General features: G+C 39.2%; 1 protein-coding gene across 3 annotated transcripts; it reads right to left on the bottom strand.

Annotated features, from left to right (window-relative positions):
• Ing3 (inhibitor of growth family member 3) lies at positions 1–27,575 on the bottom strand. 3 transcript variants are annotated; one of them, XM_052173289.1, is made up of 12 exons: positions 27,418–27,575; positions 27,109–27,180; positions 24,924–25,024; positions 23,281–23,346; positions 11,156–11,252; positions 9,251–9,322; positions 8,407–8,526; positions 7,973–8,130; positions 7,295–7,488; positions 5,764–5,962; positions 4,182–4,220; positions 1–2,458 (listed from the first exon to the last, which is right to left on the bottom strand). In XM_052173289.1, exons 1-12 carry the CDS (start codon positions 27,443–27,445, stop codon positions 2,342–2,344), a joined length of 1,263 nt encoding a protein of 420 aa, XP_052029249.1. In that variant the 5' UTR covers positions 27,446–27,575; the 3' UTR covers positions 1–2,341. The 3 variants fall into 3 exon arrangements, with proteins under 3 accessions (XP_052029249.1, XP_052029250.1, XP_052029251.1); XM_052173290.1 differs by having other exon boundaries at positions 8,407–8,493; XM_052173291.1 differs by lacking the exon at positions 27,109–27,180.

The raw sequence follows: 27,575 nt of genomic DNA, 5'->3' as shown, positions 1-27,575 counted from the left end.
TAAGCATTTAATTAAGCCATTTATTGCTTCAAATGTGTTACCATGAACATTTAAATATAGACTACAGCAGTAAGGCCTCGTTTTTTTCACCACCTATAAACTGTGAACTCACACTTGGGCCTTTTACACCGCCCACTGTTACAGAAGTTTTGTACAACAAAGATTCTGAATGTCTTGGTGTAAATGCAACAAAGAATATTAATTGCTGGAAGTGTTGCTTTAGTGAGGTAGTTCCGTGTTTGGCCATATATGGTATGTATGTATATACATTTATACATAGCTATCTAATTTAGTCACAGGCTCTACTCATTTCTAAATATTTAATGTAAAATTTTGATATATTTATCTATAGTTTGTAAGAGAGTCAATGTTTGAGTCCAAAGCTTGCTACTGTGTTTTCTTTTTAAGAACTTAAGAGAGAGGAGTTGTAGCAACTGAATACACGGATGGCCCTGACTTGATAAGGAACTTTCTCTTAAAATAACATGATTTCCTCTAGCCAGTTCTCTGGGAGGATGAGTTCAGAGGAGTCACACTGTGTGATTATGGCCTGTATATGCCTCTCATCCAAACATCTCCAGAGAGCATACGACTGAGCAGACAGAACGCAGCTGTATACATTGCTTGACAGTTTAGAAAATGTCGTGAAGTCATCACACTCTTGACGATATTAAATCCTAAGGACTGTATGAACCCATCTTTGGGGCTGACAACAGTTGTGAAGTAAGCCTGTGGCAGTTCAGCATTCCAGGATCTTATAGCTGGATGAGGCTCCTAAAATCTGTCACATCTCTTCCCTTTAGGTAGCATTACATAGATTTTACACTGCCTTCTGAATAAGTTCTAAAAGATTCAGAAGCAGCCTTCATTAAAGCATATATGGGTTTCATATATTTCAATATAGAACAAATCTGATCTTTGAAGTTTTATCAATTTTTCTACCCATCTACTGAACATATATTAAGTGAAGCCTCCACTCTGTAAAGTCCATCACCTAAATAGCACCTATAGAACAAGTCCTTAGGAGTGCTTTGAAGATATCCCACAATCTGCATTACTTTGATTTCACAAGCCCAGAGTGATTTAAGAGTTAATTAACTGCCACATCACAATGTCAGAGAATTAAAAACAAAATTGTATTTTAAGGTCTCTTTAAGTCATATTGACCACGCTGCTTCCAGCCCAAACATCTATAGCCATTATTTTCATTGTATCTGCTGTAATTAGGTTATTTTTTATATCCCTTCGATTCAAAGCAAAGCCAGAGAAATATTCTAGAAAAATACATTTGACACTTCAAATTCACATTTAAAATGTTCTTTCCTTATCCCCATAACACAATTTCCAACCATTATCATAGAAATCATAGATTACATAGCATTCTGCATGCTAACCTCTAATCTTTTTTGGATTATGAAAATTAGGAATAAATTGCAATTAAGAAATTGTCATAATTAAGTGTGTAAAGTATAAATACAAGTTATTTTTTAAAAAACTTTATTTTAACACCTAATACAATTCCAATTTAAGGATTACTCGCACAAAAAAATAAACACATTTGGTATAAAAATGTATCACTTTAACGCCCTTTCCCCAGCCCCCACCCACTGTCTTGAGCTTGAGCTGCGCTCTGTCTGGATGCAGGACATAGAGACTAATGGCACGAATCAGGTTTTACCTACAGGAGTTTCTGTTTACGTACCCAGGTACTCTAGAGGACACCAGCCCACTTCATCACATAAACCAATTCCTTCAGCCTGCTGAATGAGTTTCACAAAGAAACAAAGCTTATTATAAAGGCATCTTAAAAACCATTATCTTAAATCCTGTTTAGAAGGACTGACATTTTTTGTTTGTATTTTGTTTTTGTTTTGCAACCATTTATATACAGTGTAACATAACAGCTCTGGAGTACAGTACATGCAGCAGAATATACCTGTTGAATATAAAATACTTTCTTAAAATCTTCATCGTTGGAATTCTTTGAAGTTTAAATTATAGAATGCCCATTACTTTGAGAAAATGGTTGAGGAGTACAAATGTCTGCATATGTTGGCCACAGAAATAATCCAAGGCTAACTGGAATAATATTCATAGCACACCAAGAGTGCATAAATAATTTACTTACATTATTAAAATACAACTCATAAAATTCAAGTTCAAGATCTTATAGGATTGTCTATGTAATCCTCTAAGTGGTTGCCTGGAAATGAGTTGTTTCTTCGTCCTTGTGTCTTTCCTTCTAGAGTCCTGTATAAAATGCCGAGCGGAAGCTCCTCCTCCCTGCAGTGAAGCTCCTCCTCCCTGCAGTGAAGCTCCTCCTCCCTGCAGTGAATTCCCTCTATTTGTGCCGACTGCCTCTTCTCTTCATGGCAGCAGTGCACTGTGGACAGAACCACTTCCCCTTCGGTGCTTCTGTCAAGCCGACACACCCATAGTGGAACCACTCTATTGGACACTAGAAGGAAAATTTACAAAGGGGGGGTTGGTACTTCTAGAGAACAAAGAGTTAAAAAACAAAAAACAAAAAACAAAAAACAAAATGCTTAGGACACACAGTATTTCATTTAACTGAACCTAGATTTGTGCAGTCAGATTTCCTGGACCCTGGCAGTGACTTAAACGTTACTGAGTCTGACTCACCTCATGGCTGAAACCCTGGACACACAGAGAAAGGATGCTTCTTTGATAAGAGGGAGGCTCATGGCCTCTAGCGCCCGAGCACTAAAGACTCATCATTCGCTGCCGTCAACTTGGACAGCCAGGCAGTGCCATCTCCCAAAGATAAAAAAGGAGGAATCTTACATGAAGAAGGAAAACGTGGAAAGATTTAAGAATATCCAGCCATAATTGTTCTCTGGACGTGGCACGAGCTAGCTGTAACTAAAGACGCCAAGTGGCTGGGTTTCCTTTCTGGTGCTCTATTCAGATATGGAAGAAAAACCCTCCTCTCTGAAACATTCAAAAACTCTTCACTCCACAGGAAGTCTCGATACCCACAACAGCACAGGAGGAACTACTCCTCAGAGGACCCCAGAGGACACTGCTTTAAAACATGACCCCCATCGCCACCCAAGAGACTGCATAGGACAGTTGGGGACACACTGTGCCCACCCTGTCAGGGAAGGACACATGCAACTGTTACTGCAACAAGTCAATCCTTGTGACACTTGTTAATATTAGAGTTCCAACACTACTGGTGTCACCAGGGTCACAGATTTCATGCTACTCGTTTGAAGTATGACAGGTACAAAAGGGGATCTCTGTAGGGCAGTTACGGAATGAGCCAAAATCCCTACACAAAGGCTACTCAGTTTTAATCAGACATGTATCTTTAACCAAAATTAAACCCCTTCTGTGGTATGAACACGAAACTCCCGTGATAAGCTCAGTCGATCCCCAGTTAGAAGCACTGTTTAGGAAGTTTCTAGAACCTCTAGGACAGAAGTGCTGCACTGGGGTGGGTTTGTGGCTTCAGACCCTGCTACTTCTACTTCTTCTCACCTTCTGCCTCCCCTGGGTAGGTGGAACAGTTCCAGGCAGCTTCCTGACTGACTGCCAGGCCGACCTCACACTCCTGCTGCCATGCAGCCCCTGCCAAGATGGACTGCATTCCCTCTGGAATGTAAGTGAGACACACTCTTCCCTGACTTAAGTCGCTCTCGGTCACAGTGTTCTTATCAAGTAATTAATACCCTTCCTAGAAAAGGAAGCAGGAATCTCTTCTCAAATCTCCTCACTTTCCCATCAGAGAAATGCACAGCCCAAGTCCCTGATGGAGAGAATGCTGAATGCTTCAATAACGAGGGAAATAACCCCACATTAGGTCTTAATTATCCCTGAGCATCATTTGCCTAAAAGAACTTAGGGAAGTTTCACTTCTTCAATGTGATAAATAGCCTGGACTCTAGTAAATACAGCATCTTAGGCAGAAAGAAAGAAAAGCACTTGGAACTGCCAACAGTAATCCTTGTGAATTTAATCTGAACCTAATACCTAGTAACACCACCTAGAAAAACTGAAACAGGCAAATCATTAAGGCCATGTAGATGCTTCCATCAGGATAATGTAGTTATCACAAATGAAAATATGACTTCCTAACTGGGAAATACAGTTAATAAGGCAAATACTCAGTCATCTACTCCTTTTTTCATCCCAATATAGGAAAATGTAATACTCACATCTTGGTTATCACATCCCACCATCTCTCCATAGGATACCTGGTTGAAAGAAAATTAGATGAACATTATAACTATGTAACAAGCATTTAATATAAACCAGGTATTTATAATATCAGAGAATCAAGAGAAACTCACTAAATATACAATTAAGATGAAGTTGAGAATGTGGCGGTTTTTGTTGTCATTTCTAAAAGACTATGGGACAAGGCAAAAGGATCTGTCCAGAAACCACCTGCTCTTTGGAGGTCTGAAAGCCCTCACTAGGAAAGGCACCCTCATTAAGAGCCCGCCATGTGATGGTGATACCATCTGACTGATTCTACTCCCTCCTGGGTCACTTTTGCATTAATAGGCTATTTCAGTGAATCTGCACTGAAGCCAGAGATATATGTTAGGTGTTTTCATCAATGAATCCACATATTTTTTTGATATAGGGTCTCTTAAAATAATAAATACATAATAAAAACAATAAAACTATAGCCAACTGTACTAAAAGTTAACTTAGAAGAATATAAAATCATTTTTAAAAGGCCCCAATACTAAAGCTAACTAAAATGATCATGTGATACAAAACTTTCAAACTGGCACATCATTTTTAAGAGAAAATAATACTCAGTGCTGGTCTGGGCTTTAGAAAATAATATGCGTATCAATTTTAGGTAATATAGTTTTAGAATTATCTTGGCAGACTAATTGCAAACATTTATAACAGCATTGTATAATGTATATTTAAATTGATTAAAAATTTAGTATAAAAGAAATTACATTAAAATAATGCTTATTATAGTATATATAATCTAAAAGAAAAGAGAATTATATTCTACAGCTAGATGTGGACTAAATAAATGATGGTACAAAGTACAAGAGCTAACTTTGAAAAAATTTTAAAAAGAACATTTTTTTAGTAAGCAAATGATAGGTATAAAAAAGTATATTGTTACTATTACTATTAAACTCAGCCACAAAAAATACCTCATCCATATATATTATGTGTTATAGAACGCATATCTATGCCTCTCCAAAATTCCTATTTTGAAGCCATAGCCCCCTCTAACTGAAGCCGGGGCCTGTGAGGAGCAGTGACAGTTGAGCCAAGCTTGGATCTGCTGGGCCAGTGGCTATCTAAGAAGAAACTGGAACATGGCTGCGTAACAGCACAATATGACCTTCCTCACTCTGATTCATAACTACTCAGTAAAAAGCACTGTCTTTAAAGGCAAAAGGTGGCCTTACCAGGAAACCTGTCAACCAGCACCATAATCATGGATCTCCCAGTCTCTAAACCATGAGGAGATGAATTTATGCTGTGTGAGCCCGTGCCCAGCACATCATACATGCAAGGTACATTCAGACGTGACATCAAAATGTCTCACCACAGGTTGTATGGGAAGCTTGATATTACATGTGATTCATGATTCTTTTTAGTCTTGGTATTTATAGCAAGTATACTACTTTTTTAAGACAAAAATTATATAAATAAATCATCCTTGATTTTAGCTAGAATAAAAATGTGTTGATTTTGACACAGTTTCTTCTTTGTTTCTTCAGACTGCACTTTTATAGACACGCAGCCGACTTTTACCTGATTACAGATGCAATACCGAGGTTCATTTGGGTCGTAAGTCCAATCGACTTGACTGTTGGAATCCGACTCGGGCACTACCGTTGCTTGCTGGGAAACTTCTTGGACTACAGTTGAAGATGATGAACACAGAGACAAGGAGGACGAGGAGGAGGAGGAGGAGGACGACGACTGCTGGCTTGAAGACTTGGTGTTGTTTCTGAAAACATTAAAGGAAGATCAGCTGCATTTGCTCATTGGGGAGGCTCCCTGAGAGCGACTACTGGTTCACGGAAGGGAAGGACACACTGAGGTCGGACCCTATGTTTACAATTTTTGGTTTTTGGAGAACAAGTTCCTTTAAGAAGGAAATATTCTTAAACCCCTTTCTATTTAAAATAAATAGAAGAAATTTCTCTTAAAAATGTTTCCTACTTTTAAAAATAATTTCCAAATTAAGATTGCTATCTACTATGACTTAAAATTTTTGATAGTGTTCAAGAATAATAGTTACACTATCTCACATTGTTAATGTTTTTACAGTAAATTGAAGAGTTCTCATCAAAACCTAAGTACAAATATACAAAAGTATTTGGTGAAGTGCTAACATCAGCTGGCACGTGTCCTATGCCTATCAACTATGAACACAGACCTGAGAGTATCAGAATTCACAAACTCTTTACCACCAACTCTACTTCAAAGTACTAGAGGGCAGAACTTATTATAAGGAGTTCAACTAAATGAGGGCAATCATACCAATTTTAAGATGTATAACAGTTCTGTGGACACTGTGCACTGATCATTCTTTTAGGGGACTTTATAGAGAAGTAAGAGATTTAAAATAAAGTTAAAACACATTATTAGACAACTAATCCTTTTGGCCTGTCATTTGCACGTTTTTCCCTTCAGACAACAGGGTCTCTACTGTGGGTCTGGCTAATCTGACCTCTCTGTAGATTAGGCTTGAGTTTGAGGTAATCCTCCTGCCTTGTAAGTGTTAGGCTTACAGATGAACATCATCATCCCTGGCTAGAATTTTCAGTGTGTATAAATACCCATGTGCAATGGCACATGGTTAAGTTTTCATTTCTGCAGTTCACATAACCACCCTAAGTCTCTCACATACCAGGATTAGGGACAGTGTCAAATAATCAGTTTTAGGAATATAGGCAAAAATTCAGATACTTCTCTATTAGTCAAAACAAAAATATACTGTGTAAAAAACCTCCTGGGATATAATTTGCAGTTTATATTAATTTACCATTAAACACCTAAACTAAAAATAGAAATAGTGTCAGAAAATGATTTATCTGAAAGAAAAGAAAGTAAAAAGAAGTCCCTTACATACAAACTGAGAACTAATACAAATGACTCTAACACTTGAAAGACTTCTGCCTTCATGGTGAGGCAGGGCAAAGTGCTGACTGCCTGCCCCAGGGTTCAGCCTGGGCCACTGCACCCTGCCTTGGGAAATCTCTGGAGACACTGACGGATAAGGCTCCACACAAACAACACTGAACAAAGATGCACACACACTACATGGAGAGCTTACTTGCTCTTTCTGCCACTGCGAGAGTCGGCGGTTGACGAGCTGGCATTCTGTGTCAAGGTTGTCATGAGTGCCGAGGAGGAGGAATAGCCAGCTGTTTCTCTGGGCATGGAAAATTCTTTTCCCAGCTGGAAGTCATTGTTCTTAAATGCTTCATAACTGGCTTTTAAACTCGATGTTCTTCGCCCTTCTTTCATCTTAAGTAGACATGTATTGACAACAACAATATATGTAAATTTGTATTTTCTCTTTTAAGTGTTACACATTGTGGTTATTTTAAGTCATAGAAAAATTCAAAATCATTTTTATGCTAATTGAGAATAAACATGGAAAATGAAATGTCTTATCTCGCATTATGTGCAAACTACAGAAATAAGCTAACTGCAGTCAACACAGATGGAAGCCCAATGGTACAGAAGGAACAGATACTGTCCTCATGATGACAAGAAGGTAACTTGGGCACTGACTGGGAGAAGGGTCAACTTGTGATATGCATGATGCATCACTCTGTACCCAACAACTTCTCTGCATTATAAGTAAAATACCACGCAGCCTAAAAGTGCAACTTCAGACTCAAACCACACGATGTCTGCAACTCTGCTAACGCCCAGTGCTTCCTACTGAGCTTTGCCAATGATGGAAACAAAGTGTACCATTTGCCTCTAACCCCCAGCTATTTACCTGCGCGGTTGCTTGCACTGCCTGAGCCGCTGCCATGGTGATGGCCCCTGCGCCAGCCCCTGAAGATAATGAACCAATATTATAGGATGTCAGGGGTTGGGACGAATTCACATTGTAAGCATTGTTGCAGGAAGCTGTGGAATTATTATTTCGACAACCTGTAAAGAAGAAATAAAAATGGTTGCAGAGAACATAATGTTACTGAGATTAAAATAAATTATTTCACCATATATAATCATTAAATTTAAATTCTTCATACACTTTAGGGATTGAATCAAATGAAAATTACAAGGTAATTTTCTCTTTTCTTCTTATCCACATGTAGACTTTAAATAGGTAGCACATATGTGAATTATAATCTTGAGTCCTTCTCTATCCCTTACTCCAACACAAACAAAATAAGCAAATTACCACTTTCAAGAAAACAAACGTACCCAGCGTGTTCTCCTTAGAAGCATCAGAGGTAAGGGTAGACAGGAGAGCCTCAGATTTGAATTTCTTTTCAGGGATATGGTCTGCTGCTGTATGGTGAGAAGTTGGATTATATTTCCTTTCTGAATAAAAAGAAAGAATTCACAAATTTCAAACTTCAGGGGAAGTTCTGTAGAGAGAGGAATACTTCCACCCCTTTGTAAGCCCGTACAGCTATGACCTAGGTTCCTTGTGCAATGGACCATTATGATCACCAAGGAGGGGACAAGCAACCAGCTTTTGTCATGTGTTTCATCAAGAGAACAGATATTTCAAGCACTTTAGAAACTAGGAGCAAAGAACTAAAGGCAATCCATGATGCACTATGGTTTCACATATATCATGAGAGAAAGTCCACTTTAGTATATTGCCTATCATTTAGAATAGCTTTCAATTTACCCCTCCTTCCTATTGAACTGACTTGTCAAAAAAAATGTAGCAACACCAATAATTCCCTTTCACTAACTCACTAATAACAAGATTTTATCACATGACAAATATCAGACAAGCACCGAGAGACAAGGCTGAGGGAAACGGGCCTACATGAATTACTATATAGTCCAGGTCAGTCACAGTCCTCCCTACATCTGTTTTATATGTTCTGCAACTGTGTTTATAGAACAGACTCCCTGTTCCAAAATTAAACATATGTTGCTTAAATGGAAACGTCTACAAGTAAACTGTGATAAAAAGTCTATTTTTTAAAAAGGGAAAGAAAGGATGTTTCTCATTTGGTTATGTAGAGCTAATAGAAGAGAACGTAAAGGTGACATTTATGGTTTTAAATTGTACTTGACCCAGACTTACTTTCCACAGGAGTATGTGAATGAGCGTGGTGATTGTTCACTGGCTGCGAAGGAGTGTCTAATTCCAAAGATCCTAGATGGGGGCACAGAGACAGCCAGAATTATATATCACCACAGAACTCTAAACTTAAACCAACCACAAACAATATGTCCCCTCACAGATGACTGCCAAATTCTGGTACATATGTATATCATCGAGACATATATGTAGAGAGTTACTATCTTCAATTTCATCCTAAGCAATCCTCTCCCTACGTAGGAAGACTCATTTCTCAGCATTCACCTTAAGTACGCAACAGTTCAAAATATGCTAATGTCTACTTAAAGAATCTTTAATGCTGGGTGCCACATAAATAGGAAAAAGGACATTACAACTCTATCAATGTTGAGATCTAAAAAAATTCAATCTAGTAACAAAATTTAAAGCCTTTTAATTCGTAAAGGTCTTTTAATATGTAATTATAAAGGCCTAGGTGATGCGGATATTACTGCATATAAAGAAATTCAATCACAAAAACGAATTGTGATACTGACAACTCCAAAAAAGAGCTTAGGGCTCTGCTTGCAAAAAGTAAAGGGTATAATTCCTAATACCAAGCTTTCAAACACTTCTGAAGAAAGTCTCCGAATTTATTAATGATTTGTTGAGATAAAATTACGTCGGGGGCAGGCTGGAACAGTTTTGATGTGATCCAGTTCCATTTCATGAGCCTGGGTCCTTAGAGTGGATGTGTTTGTTGTTCACTCTCCTGCAGGCATGGCTTACTCACAGCTACCAACAGCATTTCCAAAAGAAAAAACCTTCAAGGGAAATCATACGATATTTCATTTTGTTCCCCAGTATCTCTTATCCTCAGATAGGTTTCCTCCAGAATAAAAGTATCACCAATAAAGAAGATAATTATGTGAAGCGATGATCTACTTTCACATTTAAAATTGCAATTCCCACTAAGAGACAGATGCCTGGCTTGTCCAGTTGACCTCAGACATCCATGTAAGCACAGCTTGAGTACCTTGTTGTCATGAAACCCACCATCTGGCAATAGAAACAGGAACAAGTTCTGGCTGGTGAATGTAGGAATGAGGGCTGTTGGAACACTAACTGAGCTCTCACAGAAATCACCCTCAGGACTAACTTGGTTCTATTAACACTCAGTGACTACCTCCTCTGACCCTACCAACAAACTTTTATCTCACCTATTTCAGCTAGAAAAGATGTTAAATTGGCTAAAAACAAATCCCAATCTTGCTCACATTTTGAGGAAGTCTCCAGAGTTAAGCCCAGGAAATATTTGGTACTAAGTTTAAGCACATCAAGTTGAATCTTGTAACAACAACAAAAAATATTAGGATGACTCTTCTGATGAGGGGAGGTTTTGAAAAGACTTCCTAGCAAAAGAGGAAGTGTTATGGAACCAATGGAAATCTCAGTTCACACAGGTGAGGCAAAGCGTCAAGAAGTTCCTAAAGGGGAAAACCCAACCTTCCTCTAAGCTGAAGCCCAGAGAACAGGTTTGACTTGTTTCTCATGCTGCACACATGCACGGTTTTTCCTTTCTTCTAACTCATGCCCAGATTAGCATATGTGGCCATTAAATATGCATGGAGTGTGCAATATGGATGCACATACTCAGAATCACAGTAGTCTGGAGGCTGGGGGAACAAGGTTTATAGAACAAGGTTCCATCTCAAAGTGAAAACAATACAAAGTGGAATGACTTTGAATGCTATCTTTATAAAGAGTGAGTAGACTGACAGCCTGTGTTTATGACCCAAAGACTTCAATGCTCGCCTACAAGTTACAGGACCCAGAGGCTACCATCCACCAAAGGACATGCATGATCTGGCAGGCTTCTGTAAGAAAACTACTATCCAAGGTGAGTAGAAAACCATAAATTTTACTTACGCCTCTCCAGTATTTCTGTAATTCCAGCATTATCAGCTTCCAGCTCCATTTTAAACTTAGCCAGTTCCTGATCCAGCTTTCTCAAGTGGCGATCTACCTGTTTCAAAAAATAAAAATAAAAATAAAAGATAACACCCAAATCTGGGGCTCAAATCTGGGGTACAGTTTAATGAAGAAACTTCAATATTTGTTTCTTTTAGTAAGTCTACTTCATATCTTTAGGCAAATCAATCAACTTACATCTTAGGGTACTAGGCTAATACTCTTCCAACCTTATTTTTCAGAAACCAGAGTCTCAAATCTGTTACAAATTGTTCTATGACCAATTTTCAGAAGAGGGGCTATGAGAATTAAAATAAGTACAAGGTTCTGAGGGCCAGAGAAAGCAACTTCTCAAACCATGCCTTAGTTATCTTCTGCCTGAACTGGATCCTGGAGCCATCCACACTGCCTTAGACTAACAGAGGGAAGACACTCAGCCAACAAAGGCACAAATGCAATCAGTTCTACATGACAGGAAAGGGGACCATTGTTACTGCAAACATTAATGGAAAGGCTTAAACAAAAGGGAATTTTAACTAAAATCTACGTTCTTTGAAAAAGCTTGGCTTAGTTATGGCAAATTTTTATTTTATCATTTACTTATAAATCTTTTCATTAATAGGAAAATTATGATACTTTCAACTAGTAGTGTCATAATATATTTATAAGATTAATGTCAAACATTGTTATCTTTCCAAGCCTACTATTTTAAAGATAAATAAATATGCATCAAATTCTTTAAAAGACATTTTTATTACAATACTTTTACAATATAATATTTTCAAAATCTAGCCTGACTGGATCACTGTTAAGACTAAGAACAGTAGAAGATGGAGAAATAGCTCAGCTCTAAGGCTAGAGATGCCTATGCTCTTACAGAACATGGGAGGCTAGGTTCCCATCTCCCACGTGGGATGGCTCACAACGACTTTTGGCCTCCACAGGCACTGTTCTCATATGCATAGGCCCATATAACAGATAAACAAGAATATGCATAATTAAAATACAAAAGCAAATCTCAAAAAACAAATGAGTTGCTGGGCGTGGTGTATGCCGAGATTGGGAAATAAGAGGTGCAGGGGAATCTATCTCTCTGAGTTCTGGGCCAGCATAGTCTACATAGTGAGTGAGTTCCAGGCCAGCCAGAGCTACATAATGAAATGTTAAACTAAGACTCACTCACTCTCTCCTTCCCTCCGATCCACTCTGTCCCTTACTCCCCCTCCCCCCACCTGTCTACCTCTTTCAACAATAACAAACCCTACAACCACAATATACTTCAATATATAAAATGAGGAACAAATATTCAGTAAGTTGTTCAATTATGTACTTTGTTTCTAACATGAAGAGGAGGAGAACAAAACCAACCAAAGACAAGATGCAGGTCAGATGCTACTAAGGCCAGGTAACAACTGTGCCCTGTGCTTTAGATGCTGTCTTAGTTATTTTGCTGTGATAAAAGACCATGACCAAGAACAACTCTAGGGGTTTATTTTAATTTATGACTCTTAGTCCATTGTCCTAGAAGTCAGGGCAGAAACCCAAGAGGCAGGAGGTAATGCAGAAGTCATAGAGGAATATTCCTTATTGGCTTGTTCCTCATGGCTTGGTCAACCTGCTTTCATACAGTACTTGGCAGTGGGCTCTGGGCCCTCCCACATGCTTCAATTAAGAAATTGTGCCAGTCTGGCTGCAGTAGTTTGAATAAAAACAGCACCACATGTGGCTCATCTATTTGAATGCTTAGTTACCAGGGAGTGGAACTGTTTGAAAAGGATTAGGAGGCATGGCCTTGTTGGAGTATGTGTGGGTCCTTGTTGGAGGACGTATATCACTGGGGTTGAGCTTTAAGGTTTCAAAAAGCTCATGCCAGACCCAGAGTCAGTCAATCAGTCAATCAGTCAGTCAGTCAGTCAGTCTGTCTGTCGCTCTCTCTCTTTCTCTGCCTACTGATCAGAATGTAGCTCTCGGCTACTGCTCTAGTGGCCTTCCTATGTGCAGACATGCTTCCTGACATAATGATAATGGATTAAACCTCAAAAAGTGTATTCTATTATTATAGTTGCCTTGGTCCTGGTGTTTCTTCACAATAGAGACCCTTGTTCATAGGCGAGTCTGGTGGGGGTATTTTCTCAATTGAGGTTCCCTTTTCCAAGATAATTTCAGCTTGTACCAAGGTGACATGAAAATAGCTAGGACAGATGCCCTCATCCTAAAATTTAAGGCAATTCTCTTTCCATGAGAAAACAAAAAGCAAAGTAAAGCAAATCAAACAAAAACCCAAAACTACTGGTTCAGATGAGCTAAGTAACATACCCAAGATTATACAGCTTTTGTACAGACTTAAGATTTAATTATCTATATATAGTAGATAATGCATCCTCATTTATATCTAATACCTTCTAAAACTGTTACAGGAATAAACTGTTCTTTTTCTTCTTAAATGTAGAGACACATAATTCAAGTAGAAAAACTAGTAATAATGTTCTATTGCATATATTTTATATGTTAACAATGTTCAACATATTTCTTTATGATTTTCAGCCACTTAAAGCCTATTTATCATTTAATATTTACATACAAATCACTTTTCAGAATTTGGCAGAAGTCATGGTTACAATATTTAACTTGACTGCCATATGCTTGGGATAGTTACTCCAATTCATAGGACACAGAAAACTTTTGAGCATCCTCTAATAGCATCTTGCTTTCAACAAAGAATGATCACAAATTTCCATTATTCAACAGTATAGTATCTCTTTCATTGTCAAAATTTAATCTTAAGGGAACTCAGAATAATTAAATATATTCATTCTAAAACACCACAATGAAAACCTTCCACCAATTTATCAAAAATTAAACTTACAATAAACACTGAGTTTTTAGTATGTACTTGGTTAATGGAGGAAATGTGAAAACTGTGCAAAAAAAATCCCAGCCTTCACAGAAATTAGAATCTAGTCAACAATTCAAAATTCATAAATTTTTTAACATAATCAAGATCAGACCTCAGAAGGTAGAATGTAAATGCAGCACATAAGGGTCAGTTCAAAGGGAGTGGTTCCGCAGTATAAGAATAAAAGGTAACAGCCAAGTGATCGGGCTGTGGTAGACACAAAGGCAGGAATGACTAGGTGAAGAGCATTTAAATAGGTGGAAAAGAGTAATCAGACAGTAAAACGCAGACAGTCAAACAGTATGTTCCGAGTAAATGAAAGAATGGTCTAGTCTGTAGCACAAAGAATGCTGGAATCTCGGGTGAGAGTGGCCTAAAGTGATGCGAAGGCGATCTCCCCACACCACACACTTATTCATCCCATCTCACTACTTAAATTGTTTTACTAAATAGATTATTGATGATGTTCACTAGATGATTCAGAAGAAACAATAGAATTCAAAGAATTAAAAATCCTCAAAACAGCTGGGCAGTGGTGCTGCACGCCTTTAATCCCAGCACTCAGGAGGTAGAGGCAGGTGGATTTCTGAGTTCGGAGGCCAGCCTGGTCTACAGAGTGAGTTCCAGGACAGCCAGGGCGACACAGAGAAACCCTGTCTCAAAAAAACAAAAAAAAACCAAAAAACAAAAAAAACTCAAAACTAATTCCCTACCTCAGCAGGCAGAGCAGCCGTAACCACCCTGAGGGTGGCAGCTCTGGAAATGGTTTCTTGATTCAAAAGCAAAGGTGAACTAATTACTTTTTAAACAACTCTTAGAAAATGTGGATTATTTTTCTTAAATTTATCATTGTTACACTTACTAAAATAAAATTAGAAATCAGAGAGTAAGTTGACCAGATGGTTAAACTTTAGGTAAAGTCCCCAAGATGCAAACAGTAATCAAGAACTATAAAAAGAGATAAATTCAACTTAACTGAAATCTCACACCTTCCTTCAACCCACATGAATGGAATGGAAGGGCCTATTCTTGCTAATCATTGTCATGGGCACACAGGTATCAGGCAGAGCTAGGTCTTAGATTTTTGCTGCTCTTTTACGCATACCAGAACTTGTAATGTTGGTTTACAGTTATAAAGAGGGTATTAGTCTACTAAGGAGAGATAATGTGCTTGTTATATATACCAAATTCAAAGTTAAGCACAGAGTCTGACTGATTAGTTCCCCACCTAACAGCAATAAATGCTATGCACAAAAGCTCTCCTTCTGTAGCTCCACGCCACTCTGTAACCCCAACCAAAATGGCTAAATTTAAACTACTGTCCTTTTCCAAAACTTTTCTGAGTCAAAGAAACATTACTTGGTATGTTCTTTGAGAATAAAGAACTTAGCCACACTTGACCTCTTCATATAAAACAACAACAAAAACATTTAAGACTTTAGAGTTCTAATATTGACTTTTCTCTTTAGAATCTCTCAGGTTTTTAACATTCAGATTTTATAATGTGTGAATAATGGATCTATGTTAAATTAACATATAACTTTTAAAAAGTTCGTACATGGTCAATTGCTTCCCATAGATAGTCGAATTTTCCAATTTAGACATCTAGCTTGACCTTAAAGAATGAGCAGTTTATTAAGTCCTAAGAGAAAATCTATAGCAATAGCAGATAAGTTTACCCATGAAAGGATTCTGCTGTAATAAAGAAGGTGAACTGGTAGTGGTATGGGGGAGTGATGACATCAAAGTAACCTCTGATAAATTATAAAATGATTTATATTTACATCTCTAAAATTCTATGACTAGAAGAAAATGTAAACTATTCTATCTTTGGCTTAACCAAGTACTTGAGGCCCTGGAACACAAGCTCCATCTAACCATCTTCCTAAAGTTCAGCAGGGACTGAAGACAAATCAAAAGGTCAGACTCACATAATATTATTTCTTATTTAGAATATCAGGTGAAGGACTCTCAAATTTATAGGCAGAATGTGGGTCTGAGGTTCAACCACCTCACGTCCAGGCCGGGATACACAAACAGAAACAAATTCAAGAGTGTTGCCCAATGCCAGACTATGAAAAGCACCCGAGCATTAACTAAAAGCTGCAATTTTGACAGAGTGCATATAAATCAACTTTATTGAGCACTGCAATGTAAAACTTTTTAGATAGTGATATTTGATTAAGGAACACAAATAAGTGTTTAATGACTGTTTTTATATTAGATTTTAGGAAATTATCTAATAGTAACTTTTTGTTTTGTTTCTAGATGTTTCTTATTCATAGATGCACAACATGGTTTCTTTCCTTAATAAATGACATAAGCAGTGTAGTTTTGGTCAAAGGAATACATCCATTCACCACTGATGTTAAAAGCAAATAAAATGTTACAGTATGAAAAAGCATAATGAAATCCCATTTCATACAAAACACTGAAACATGACTCCTGAGTACAGACAGGTTCAGTGCCTCTTACAGGAAATGTCTAGACAGGACTGCAGAGGTGTTTCAGATTTCAAATGGTTTCAGATTTGGGAAGTTTTACATAAACCAATGAGCTATCCTGAGGACAGAATCAAACAGCACAAACTTTCATCTCATATATACATAATCTAAAGGGAATATCCATATCCTGCTTTGCCTGTAGCCTGTTAAGATATGAAAAGAAATCAGAGATGAAATTGCTTACTGGTAGCATCATGTCAACCCCCACAACACTTCATTTCTGGGGAACATTTCATATTTTGAGCCTTCAGGTTAGTAAAGTCTACTCAATTATTCTACAATCCTGTAGAGGTCAGAGACCAACTTATGAGAGTTAGTTCACTCCATCTAGTACATTGGTTCAAGGGATAAAATTCAGGTCATCAGGACTGGCAGCAGGTGCCAACAACCTGAGCCATCTTGTCAAGTCAAAGATTTAGTATTTTAAAATGCCTCTTTTTGCAGAATAAATCTGCAACTTTTCCTTTAGAAGAACCCTCTCACTATTATCATATGCATTAGAAAAAAATAAATTATCTAAATTGAAGAAACTAAACAAAACCATGAGAGCATGTTAAAAAGAATACTAAAAAGAACAGCCAAGACAGGGTCAAGAAGGAGCCTGCAGAACACAGTAAACTAAGTCTGGAACACAATACCAATGGTTCCAATCAAGGCCCGAGCATGCCGACTGTGTACAACAGTGGGCATTTTAGAACAAGCATGGTAGACTTATCAGCTGGAGTTGGGCACCCCAGTCACACATGCTCTTCATCTGACCAGCTGTGGATCTCCGCAGTAGTCTCTGTCTGCTCTACACAGCATCTTGGATGAGGAGTAAGAGCTACATTATCTGTGGGTTTACAGAAAATTACAAAAAATGCAATCACAAATTATATTGGTTTACAAAAATAGTGGCAGTCGCTTTTTCTCTAGGGTCTATAACCTCTCCAGCCTTTTGTATGTGGATAGGTTTACAATATTGGGCATGGATTTCCTCCTAAAGGGCAAGCCTTGAGTCTAATAAGACAGCTATTAGTTACTCCCAAGATAAAAGAATCACTATTGCAGCACTGGGGATATCTTGCTATGCTAGTTATTGTTATGGTTGGTAAACTTTACAGCTCAGTAGGTCTTGGGGATTCAGGAAAAATCATGGAAGGTGGGGAGTGGATATAAAGATTTTAAGTGGCAGAGGACCAGGACACCTAATGGTAGATGTCTTCTACACATAACAGGGAAGCTGCAACCATGAAATTCAACAATTTGATTGCTTAAGTACACCTGCATAATAAACACCAACTGTCATGCATAGAGAAGTTTCACAACACCTAGATAAAGAGCTGTAGGAAATCAACAGCTGGTAAGAGAGGAAGAATCAGTTTTCTTCTAGGATGAGCTGCGATAGTACAAGTCCTCCCATCCTCCTTCCCACCTGTCTTCCACTTCATTGCCATAGACTGATCTTTTTATTGACAAGTAATTTCCCCACTTGTTTAACCGGCTATAGTTCTAGTACTTTTTAAAAGTTGGTTGGTTATTCAATCCCAGTGGTTAGCTCTAAGATATATATATATATGAGCAATGATAAATAGAGCCAGTATCAGATCTCCCCATTACACACATGTGCGCGCACACAGACAAACAGACAGAGAGACAGAGACAGAGAGAGATTAATAGATTATAATAGGTAAAGAGGTAGGTAGATAGATGGTAGCTAGATCACACAGGTGAATATATATAACTATAATAATTACAAAGTAGTCAGATTTGAAAGACAATGGAGGAACATGGGAGGATGACTTGGAGAAAAAGGAAGGATGGAAATGATGAAATACAGCATTCATGCTTGAAATTCTCAAAAATGCTTTTATTTTTAAAAAGAATAAACATGACAAATCAAAGTTGAAACAACATTTAGAAAAGCTACTCTAGTCTTCAGTAAGAGATGAATGTATAAGAGGGATTAGGCACTAGAAATGGTACAAAGGGGGTTTCTAGAGACCAGCAAGCTCTTTATTGTTTCTGGAATATGGTTACAATAGTACATACATTAGTCAAAAATACATTACAGTTTAGTATGTATGTATGTATGTATGTATGTGTGTGTGTGTGTGTGTATATATATATATATATATATACTGTAATCTTCCTAATTACAATCCTGTTTTTAAGAAGTACTAGAACTACAGCAGGTTAAACGAGTGGGGAAATAACTTGTGAGTAAAAGGATCAGTCCATGGTAATGAAGCCGGAGACAGGTGGGAAGGAGGATGGGGGGACTTGTGTGTCCCAGTGTGAGAAAACACAGATCGCTGATCTTCTCAGATAAAGAGATGGGGAGAAGAGAAAGACAAGACAGCCTCAGATAATATCATTCAGCAAACAGAGATGGTCATGCTTAAGAAACTGCTGTCTAGTTTATGAAGTAAGAGACCAGATGGGAAGGTAACTGAGGCGTTCTTCTCTACTGTGTAGAAGGTATGTGGGTAGGGAATACAAAGAGCATCTGACCCAATGACTCATTGTATGATATGGGAACTGATCTTCCTTGCTTCCTGACAAATTAAGAGAAGATAAAAGATTACCTATGAGCAATCCCTGAAGAATAAGAAAGAATAAGGGTGAAGGACAGAACCCAAGGCACACCATCATTATGACATTAGAGACCAAGAAAGGCCACAAAGGTGGGAACATGTTTGTACAGCCTTCAAGTAACAATACATGAATGTCAACAGAAAGAGAATGGTAAACAGCATTAACAGGACTATGGGGGCCCAGTGGATCAAATAAAAAAGTTATCAACTGAAGTTTCAGGGGACTGGCAAAGAGAATACAAATTGTGAAGATTTAGGAATCATCTGAAGATAAAAGAACATCAAAAAGCCCGATTGAGAAACTTAAGAAAGCCTGTTTTAGAACAGTATTTGTTTGGGTGCCTGTCTCAGTGTCTTTAAAAGAGAAGGGAGAAGGGAATGTTTAAATGCTATGGTACACAATCAGAAGACAAGAAAATATAGGGAAAGAAAGCAACGTCTCAGGATAAAGAATAGAATACATATGCGATATAGCCAAGTCAAAGATGGTATGGGAAGGGGTAGGAATAGTAGTAAAAGTAAAGATTCCTAAGTAGGTAAAGCTACAGAAAGAGATGACAGTTGCATACCTGACAGGCAGAGATAATGGCATAGCAGTAACTGCAGAAATGATCCCAAGAACCCTCAAACTACATTCTTGCCTATGAAAGGCAAGATCACGTGACCAGAGACAGCATGTTTGTAGGTAAAGTGGAAGGAAATGAGGCACAAATACAAGAGCTATGTCAGCGGTGGAGAAGCTCCACACAGTGCTCCGGTGCAGCAGATGGAGAGTGGAGGGGAGCAGAGTTTACAGGAGACACAAACAGCGAGCAGGCAAGACGGCTCACAGGAGAACAAACAGGAGTCAGGGCCCTGTTTCTTAAGGAACGATGTTATAGAAGTCATTAAATTGTCAACAGTGAAAAGCAGAGCAAATATAAGGATTATTAATCTCAGAAAGGGATTTTTGAAACCTAATATGCAGGGGCTAGGGAGATGACTCAGAGGTTAGGAGCATATACTGCTGTCCAGGAGACATGTTTGGGTCCCAGCTCCTCTCATCCTGTCTTCAATCCCAAAGGTTGCAAATCCTCTTCTAAACTCCACAGGCACCTTATATGATCACCCCCCTCCCCACCTCTCTCCTGTCTCTATCCAGGTATAGATAGCTCTCAAATCTCTCACATGTATGTACACACACACATACACTAATACATAAAACTGTGCTTCTAATGTACTATATGATACATAAAAACATATATAATATGTAATATTCAATCAGAATCCATCTTTTCAACACTTCATCTCTTTTGCTTAAGCATAAAACAATGAAAACCCTTGCTTCTACCTTTTAAAAACAGCATGCACTAGTGATAGTAGGAACTCTAACGTACTACCTACTCACCGACATCCCCTATGATCCCTAGAATCTCTACACAGAGGTGCCAAGCTAGAATTGAGCTGGAGGCTTTCCCCGTGCCAGCGAACACTGCATAAACTGCTGCAGGAGAAGAGTCATCAACAGTGTTTACCCAACTCTAAGCCATGTATGTGGTGTGAGACAACCTGCCAGGCAAGATGAGCCCTCTGGCCCAGAAGTGCCTTGATGCTATGGGAGTAACAGACAGCTTTCTGATTGGATTTGAAGCCCATTCCACAGGACAGAACTCATGCCTAAATATTATAAACCTGGTCAAACGCTCATGGGCTGGGGGGGGGGGGGGGGCAAAGACCCTAGAGGAAAACCTACTACTATGGTTTTTGCTAAATGGTCATGTCAAATTTCCTTCTAAAAGCTCAAGTTTACATGTACAACTTAGTGCTGTCCTCAGGCTAAGCCAGAGAAGCCTTCTTATTGCAGTATGTAGGAGTTAATGCAGAGACGCGCAACTAGTCAAGACGCCAAGAACACAGGATGGGGTGTGTTCAGCCCTAAGTGGACATCTACATAATCCCTTCCAAGGCCTGGGGGAACACCCTGGTTCAACCACAGATAGGGAGATGTGAAACAAAGAACATATCTTCTGGACCTCCTAGAGCTGTACTGGGGAAGCCGCTGTAGCTGTGCTCACTTGCACAAGATTGAGCCTGACAGTGTTTCATCATGGATAAGAGGTTTTGCTGTCAGTTATGGTGCCTGGGGGTGGGGGTGGGGGTGGGGGTGGGGGTGGGGGTGGGGAGACGTGTGTGCAGTGCTACTCTCTTCAGTGGTGGAGACTCTGAGAAGCTGCCCATGCTCCAGGAAATACCCTCCCACCCACGTCAGTGCAAAGAGCTCTACTAAAGTGGGTCGCACTGGAAGAGAAGAGGTGAGAGCGGAAGGGTCGCTTCTTGAGAAGACTGTCTCAGCAGGAGGTGGGATGAGAGAGGGGACAAGTGAAAGTGACCAAAATTCACTCCATACAAGGGATGTAACTGCCAAAGAATAAAACCAAGTAAAAGACCAACAAGAACACCCGCCATGTGCGAGACACACTGTCAGTACTAAGTCGGTAGTTACTTACTCTAGGAACCCAGACCCAAAGCGTTTTCAGAAGCCTCAGATCAGTAAGCACTGGATTTTCAAGAAAGCTTTACTTTTGTGTTTTACATCAGTTTATTTACATCTGTCCCTTTCAATAAGTTATTGGTTTAGCAAGATTGAAAAATTAATAAAAAAATATAATACTTTCTTATATGATACTATTTTTTTTTAGTTTAATGCAAACATTTGCATGCATCATACATAAGGTGACTTCTGTCCTAGCTAGCTTTAACTGTCAATTTGACAGCCTAGTGTCATCTCAGAGAGAAACTGCCTGATCAAATAAGCCTGTAGGCATGTCTGGAGGTGTGTGTGTGTGTGTGTGTGTGTGTGTGTGTGTGTGAGTGTGGTGACTGTTAAATGATGTGAGAGGGTCCGGTCCACTGTGGGTAGTGCCATTTCTTGGGCAGGTGACCCTGAGCCGTAGAAGCTGGCTAAGTACGTGTCTGTCTGAGCCAGCAAGTTGGGTCCTCCATGGTTTACCCTTCCACCTCCTGCCCCAACTCTTCTCAACAAGGAACTGTAACCTATAAGCTGAAACAAATCTTCTCTTCCTCTAAGTTGCTTTTGGTTAGAGTATTGTATATGAGTAAGAGATGAAACTAGACCATTTCTATAAAATGTCATGTTCACTAACAACATTATATCTGCATGTATCTTTCAAAGGAAAACTGTATCTAGAAGACACTGCAATGCTAAGAAAGACACAAAATGCAAAAGCTCAAGTCAACTTAATTGAACATAGACTATTCTGATACAAAAATAAATTATTTTTCCTAAAATACACAATAAGAAGAAGATGAGCATTAAAAACATATGGTAATGATGTCATCATGACATCAATCTGAGAAGCACATATAAGCTTATCTTTTGGTATTTCAAACTTTTGGAATTACTCTTGCAAGAAAGAAACACCTTTTTTCTTTCCTTTTCTTTTTATTAATTTTTTTTACATACATTTCATAATATTCTTTCTCCTCCCCCATCTCCTCTCCTTCCCCATTCTCCCCATCTCCCTACCCACCCAACTTCATGTTCTCTCCCCCAAAACAGACGTTAAAACAAAAAGAACAACCCAGTAAGATAAAAATACCAAAACAAAAAGCACACACGTAACAGAGTCTGCTTTATGTGTTTTTTTCTTTAGGTGTGTGGGATCTGATGTCCCAGTTATGTACTGACCCAAGTGATGCCATCTATGTATTAGCATCCTCTAGATAAACAGTGATACAAGAAACACTTCTTTCTCATTTTAATCAGACCACCAAGGACTCTCACTAACACAGGAATCTCACATGTTATCATAGAAACAATTGCAAAGTGGTAGAAGGATTAATTAAATAAAACCAGTTCTTTCTAAAGTAAAAATATTACCACAAACGTACTTTCACTGAAAGCCTTCACTGAAGTGTATGGTTCTTGACCTATGAACTAAACACTGTGAACTTCTATGACTCTGCCCCAAGGAAACCATGACACAGACGCTGAACTCTCAAATTAAATATTATCAAGAGAGCAACACTTCAGTTTACACTTAAGCTAATAAAATAAAGTCCAGAATTCTAGCACACACAGCATAATATGCACACTCTTTTACTTACCAAATCATAAATTTGGTTTGCCAACTGTACTTTCTCATCTGCATCTTCCAAAGCTTTATAGTAGTCCTAAAGAAAAAATATTTTCATTTTAAGCACAGGCAACTTTAGCATACATACATACATACATACATACATACATATGTACATATATATTCCTGCTTTCTCATTACTATACCTGGTTATCATTTGTGCATCTCATATTAGCAATAACAAGCCTCCAGGGTAGGGGTGGTTGGGAGATCATTAGAAATGAAGTGCAATGTCAAAAATTAAAAGATGTACAACAACCTCAGAAAACATATATACCAAAGAAAATTACGGCGAGTCTTTCCTAGGAAGTTATGAAAGAACAAAAGAATGCTAAGAGCTAGCTAACATATAAAACACAGAACACTCCACTTTTACAACTTGAAAAAAATATCTTATGTGTGTAAGTGTGTTGCCTGAATGTATGTTTGTGTGCCACGAGCCAACAGAAGGTAGAGGGTATCAGAGCCCCTTGAATTGCAGTTACAGAGGGTTAGGAACCATCATGTGGGTGCTGCGAATAAAACCTAGTCTTCTCAAAGAGTAGCCAGTGCTCTTAATCACTGTGCCATCCCTCCTACCCTAGTTTTTACAGCAAAAATATAGCCATAGAAAGGATTCTGATCTGCAGGTTTCTGCTGTCCAGTAAGTTGACAGCTCTAGTTTTAAATTAGATATAAATTAATACCATACAAATTAAAGGTTATATTTCTCCATATTACTTTAAAAAAAACAAAAATTACTTTTCAAAAAAGAAAAAAGTATCCTATGTGCTTCCAGAGACAACTAGACTTTGGGGGGTACGTTCAAATTGTGCTGCGTACAAACCTTGTAGCTGAAAGGGATAGCCAGTGAACTCTACACACTTCAAAACAACGCAGCTTAATATTCTGCCCAATTTACATCTGCCAGCTCAAACCTCCTTCGTACCTGGTTATTTTATGAGCCAGGGCCACTTCTTTTATGAATGCCGGTTTACCCCTCTCCTAACAGGCAATCTTTCTTACAGATGGAAGAATAAATAATACAATTGAAAATTTCAGTTCCAAAATTAATGTTTCTGTATATCCCTAAAGACTTTTTACAAAGGCTGGATGTAAAGACTTATTCTTCTTCATCTTAAAAGACTTGACCCAAGTCACACAGCTACACTGCAGTGAGGACCAAAGCCTAATCTTTGAAGTTGTGTTCCCAGTGCACTGTTAAGGATACCAGGTCCCACATGTGGAGCACTAGTGAGTTTATCTAATCTGTAATCTCATCTACAGGACAGCCGTAACTCCCACAGCACTAGCTAACCCTCAGAGAATTACAGGAAGCTCTAATCCAGTGTTTGTCCATCTTCCTAACGCTGTGACCCTTTAACGCAGGTCCTCATGTTGTGCTGAGCCTTAGCCATAAAATTGTTTATGAATCATAATGTGTTTTCCAATGGCTTTAAGTGACCCTGTGAAAGGGTCATTACCCCTTAGTCGAGAGCTGCTGCTCTAGAATATACCAAGCACCCCCAAGTCCCTCCTAAGTCCCCTCACTCTATATCTGGGTATCCCCCTAATTTTACTCTCTCTCCCAGAGGGTCCCATGTGACTGACAATTGTCCAAGGCACTGCACTTACTTTTTTGATGGATGCCATCTGTTCTTCTCGCCACTCGGGTTTATTCTTCTTTGCATTCATAAAGAATTCACTGACTCTTTGTTCTAGTTGATCCATTGCATCTGACACAATAAAACATTTTATACTTAGCCGACCAAACTGCTTTGATTTGAGGGGGAAAAACACACCTAAGAACACGTACTGTTTTAGTTTGCTAGTGGCTTATATGCATTTTGTTCTATAAGCAGTAATGCCTTAATGACCTTAGTTTTAAAAAGCTGAAATATTCTGTACTGACTTTGCTATTTCAAAACATTTTCCAATAATCAAGATGGAGCCAATCGCACAGACAAGGGTCTATGCCACAGTCCTCGAACAGCTCAGCACTGAAATCAGAGCTAATGGCATTGAGTCATCTGGCTATGGCACTCACAGCTGCTTACTGACAGTGCTGCTGGAACCTTCTCATACTTCTTTTGATAAAAATAGTGAGGAGAGAGTCAAAATTTGCTACGAAGCACCAAGTACCCCATCACGTCCTCTCATAGAAAGGTGTGACATATGTGACAGGTTGCTCACTTGTAACATTTATTCATTCTACACGAATGCTATATATTGTATGTAAGGCTTCACCAAAGCCCAAGTGAAAAATAATGACCTCAGTAGATGACTGCTAAAAAAATTAATAAAAGGGATTTTCTTGTGATGGAAATGGAGAAAATTTGCCCACTATATTCATGATTTAAGCAATTTCAGTGCAGGATGGCGTTTTAAAAAAGATACTGAGATGTTCTGGTTAATCTTGATTTTTAAAACACATTTTACGTTCAGCCGCTTGCTGACATTAGACATGCTGATACTTTTGTTAATATGTACTCACTTTGTTTCAGAAAACTCCAGGGTTACAAAAGAAGGGAACTTGTAAACAATGCCATAAGTATAGACTAAATCCAAACTATCCCAGAATTTAAAAGTAAAAAAATGAATGATTGACAATGTTTTAAATTATTCTTTCTTTTAAACCTATTTGTAATGGGTATTAGACATCCTAATTATCTGTATTATTTTAAATCCTCAGAAGACAGTCTGCTTAAAAAAGAAAGGCAAAACAAACAAACAAACAAACAAACAAACAAAAAAACCAAGCCCCCAAGGTAGAAACGCAGCCATTAAAGATAAGGAACTGGAAGCATCCCAGAGTGAACCTAAATCTGTCTGCCACCACACTCTACTCAATCCCTCAGGAATGTGCCTCAGCTGATGTTTACTACTGCAACTACCTTAAAGTCAAAAAGAAAAAGCATACCTATTCCGGTCACAGATTTATCATAGGCTAAGAGGCAATGCACCCCAAGAGATACCCAGAGACTGAGATCAGGAAAGTGTAGTTGGGGACAAAAGGTACAGAAATGAGGGATGGGGCAGCAGGGGACCGAGAGCCCTTAGCAAACTCACGATACCTTTGAGCCTCTTCCAGTCTGGCTTTTTCAAAAAAAACAAGGTTCATTTTGGAAATAAGTCACACCTAAAACTGCCAAGCACTGACAGAAAAAAAAAAAAAATTCAAAGCTAGCGATGCCTGTAAATTCCAGCACTAGGCAGACAGAAGCAGGAAGATGAGGAGATGAGAACCAGTCTAGGATACATAAGAAGTGTGAGACCAGCCTAAACTACGTGACTGTGTTTACAAGAAACGAATAGGAAAGCTTGTCAAATGTCTACATTTTTCTAAAGAACAATCGGATGATTTCCATAAAATCTGATCTCTCTCACTCATTTTTTTCTGGCTGGGAAAATGACCATGCTGTTGACAGCTCTACGTGTCTCCCATTAATATGCAACTTGTCAAAGTTCGGCCTTCCAAGTTCACTAGGGTCCCTAACCACTGCACAGAACCTGCCATTCAATGTCTCTGCTCTTGAGAAATTCGGAATGTAATGAACTTTTAAGTCTGAATGCAGAACTCCAAGTTCCACATCCAGGCTCTGGTGCAAACCTTCTGAAAATCACGCGAGTTTCCACTGCGGTGCAGTGTCGTCATCTCCATGCAGTACACAAACACTGTGTTTGCTGTGCCCCGCGTGTTAACGGTATGGTGTGCCCGCCGCCTCCTTGTAACAGCCTGAAAAAAGTAGCGCGGAGAACCCGCCAGGCGATGCCCGAGGGAGGCCGGGGCTGCGCGGGGCCGTGGAGACGCGCCACTTACTCTGCACCTGCAGATCCATCTCGCGCATCTCCGTGAAGCGGTCCCGCAGGTCCATCGGAAGCTGCTCAATCACTGTCAAAGGCACAGTCCGTCAGAGGGCGGGGCCAACGGCGAAGGTACGCGCTGGCGTCACGCGTGTGTGCGTGCGTGCGTGCGTGAGGGGGGGGCGGCTCACAACGAGGCTGCCAGTTACCGTGAGAAAGAAACATCCCCCGCTCCCCCTCCCTCCCGCCATCCCGCCCGCCCGGCCACTCGCGCTCCCGCCCGCCGCCGATCCCGCCCGCCGCGTCGCCGGCGCCGCGCACTCACTTTCCAAATAGTCCTCTAGGTACAACATCGCGGCCCTGACTGTTGCGGGGACGAACGGGTCCAGGGGTTTATTTGTGTCACTCGCTGTCGCCGGAGTTTTGTCCCTTCCAATATGGCGCCTCCGCTAGCAGCACCCGCTCGACTCCGGCAAAGGAAAA

This window comes from Apodemus sylvaticus, chromosome 2 (genome assembly GCF_947179515.1).
Source record: "Apodemus sylvaticus chromosome 2, mApoSyl1.1, whole genome shotgun sequence".
Classification (NCBI taxonomy): Eukaryota; Metazoa; Chordata; class Mammalia; order Rodentia; family Muridae; genus Apodemus; species Apodemus sylvaticus.
Note: the sequence above shows the minus strand (reverse complement) of the source record. Positions and strands in the feature narration are given on the sequence as shown.

What these genes read in the sequence shown, in the direction of transcription:
- Ing3 (XM_052173289.1), bottom strand. Translation starts at nt 27,445, where the DNA reads ATGTTGTACCTAGAGGACTATTTGGAAA. An exon ending in GATGGATCTGCAGGTGCAGA is followed by an intron (nt 25,025 to 27,108) that starts GTAAGTGGCGCG and finishes TTATTGTGTCAG; the next exon opens with ATGCAATGGATCAACTAGAA. An exon ending in TTCACATACTCCTGTGGAAA is followed by an intron (nt 8,527 to 9,250) that starts GTAAGTCTGGGT and finishes CTTTTTATTCAG; the next exon opens with AAAGGAAATATAATCCAACT.